General features: G+C 51.9%; 1 protein-coding gene across 2 annotated transcripts in view; it reads right to left on the reverse strand.

Moving 5' to 3' along the window:
- Nucleotides 1-326: 326 nt before the first annotated feature.
- Nucleotides 327-1,897, reverse strand: part of adcy1a (adenylate cyclase 1a) — a gene marked incomplete at both ends in the record, with an annotated part of 63,659 nt that continues 62,088 nt past the window's right edge. For both annotated transcript variants that reach the window (XM_083647494.1, XM_083647493.1), the window contains 2 exons: nt 327-659; nt 813-937. In XM_083647494.1, the coding sequence (XP_083503620.1) occupies nt 327-659; nt 813-937 (458 nt within the window). The remainder of the gene's footprint in view (nt 660-812; nt 938-1,897) is intronic.

A 1,897-nucleotide genomic window follows, 5' to 3' on the forward strand; every position in this document is an offset into this window, starting at 1 on the left:
TAGACGCAGTCCAGGCCGCAGTCCAGGCCCAAGCCCGGGCCCAAGCCCAGGCCCAAGCCCGGGCCCAAGCCCAGGCCCAAGCCCAGGCTGAAGCCCACGGCGAAGCCCAGGCCTTCCATCAGTCTCTCTCTCGTCTCTGCTTCCCACACACCAGGAGAGCCAACACTGTGGAGGAGAACTTCTTCATGTTCTCATATCTTTGCTCCCTCCTGTCTCTGCTGCTGCGATATCCTTCTTCTGCCATCCTCGCGGGTCGCATCATATTTCCGCACCTCCGCTCTCGTTCCTCGTGTGCCATCAAAGAAGGGTTCCGCGTCGGTCGTCAATCACACCATTGCCGTGGGGAGGACAGAGGGCAAGTATCTGGTCGTGGCGGCGGGGTTAGCCGTGCCGCCAGGGCTAGGGGTCCTGATCGCGGCGTAGGTGGTCACCGTAGGGGCGGGGCTTAATCTAGTAGTGCACACGTTGCCCGCGTGGGCAAACGCGCTCGACTGGCGGTTGGCGTTCCGGGCCGGTTGCTGCGTTTGGGATAGCCTAGCGCTTTGGCTCCGCCCCTCCAGGAAGTAAGTCAGCATCTGTCCTTTGCCCTTGACACTGACCTGTCCTCGGCACACAAAGTCATAATAGTCTGTGATGATGCGATGGACGTCCTCCGTCACCTGGAGAGGAAGAAGAGACATCGTAAAGAGAATTCAGTTCATGATGTGAACAGACGCAGAGCAGGTGTGTGTGTGTGTGTGTGTGTGTGTGTGTGTGTGTGTGTGTGTGTGTGTGTGTGTGTGTGTGTGTGTGTTTACCCTGTAGGACTGTACCTGTATCTTGCCCTGTACTCCAGTGCTGTCCATCCTGCTGGCTACGTTCACTGTGTTGCCCCAGATGTCATACTGAGGCCTCCTCGCTCCGATCACCCCAGCCACCACCGGTCCCACATTGATCCCTGTGGTGTGAACAGAACCAGAGAGGTCCGTAACGCAAAGGTGAGCATTCACCTTATGTAGCCCCGCCCACTTGACCCAGTTGTGTTATGACTTCCTGTCCTGGTTTACCCGCTCACTAGTACTGTTACTGTCACAGGAAGTGTCAACACAATAGGAAGGTAACTGGCTGAGCCCTGTGTTGGAACATAAGGTGAATAATACTGTGAAGATTTCACCTCAAACAGGCTGTAAAGGAGGTTTTTTCAACTCAACTTGGCATCTCAGGGCTTGTGTGGAGACTTGGGAAGGTGAGCAATATGGAAGCATTGTGTGTGTGTGTGTGTGTGTGTGTGTGTGTGTGTGTGTGTGTGTGTGTGTGTGTGTGCGTGCGTGCGTGCGTGCGTGCGTGCGCGTGTGTGCGTGTGTGTGTGCGTGCGCGCGTGTGTGTGTGCTTTATGTTTGCAAGTTGAACACCATCCACTTCAGCTGTTTAGAAGAATTCTGCAACAGTGTTTTGCTGTAAAACTCCACAAATGTTTTGTTTTGACTAAAAAACTTCACCCATCCTTCCATCGGCATGTGGGTGAGTAGATACAGTAATAACAGAATTCTCATTTTTGGGTGAACTTACTCATATATTTAAGCAATATATCACGAGAGCAAGTGTGTTGTGGTGAATATATCCCGCTGATAAACTGTTATCCCACTCGGCCTGCGGCCTCGTGGGATAACAGTTTATCAGCGGGATATATTCCACAACACACGCTGCTCGAGTGCTATATTGCTTTTATAAAACGGTTTCCAAGTATGATAATATAATAATAATAATAATAATACTATAAGTCCGACTCCGACTGGCATGTCATTCTGATAGAGTCAGTTGAAACACTACTGTAAGGCGGGACCGCAAGAACATGCGGGTGATTTGATTGGATCGTTCTGGAGACTGAAGTTGACATTGGCCAATCCTGGCGCTTGCT

This window comes from Poromitra crassiceps, assembly GCF_964638095.1.
Source record: "Poromitra crassiceps genome assembly, chromosome: 12".
NCBI lineage: Eukaryota > Metazoa > Chordata > Actinopteri > Beryciformes > Melamphaidae > Poromitra > Poromitra crassiceps.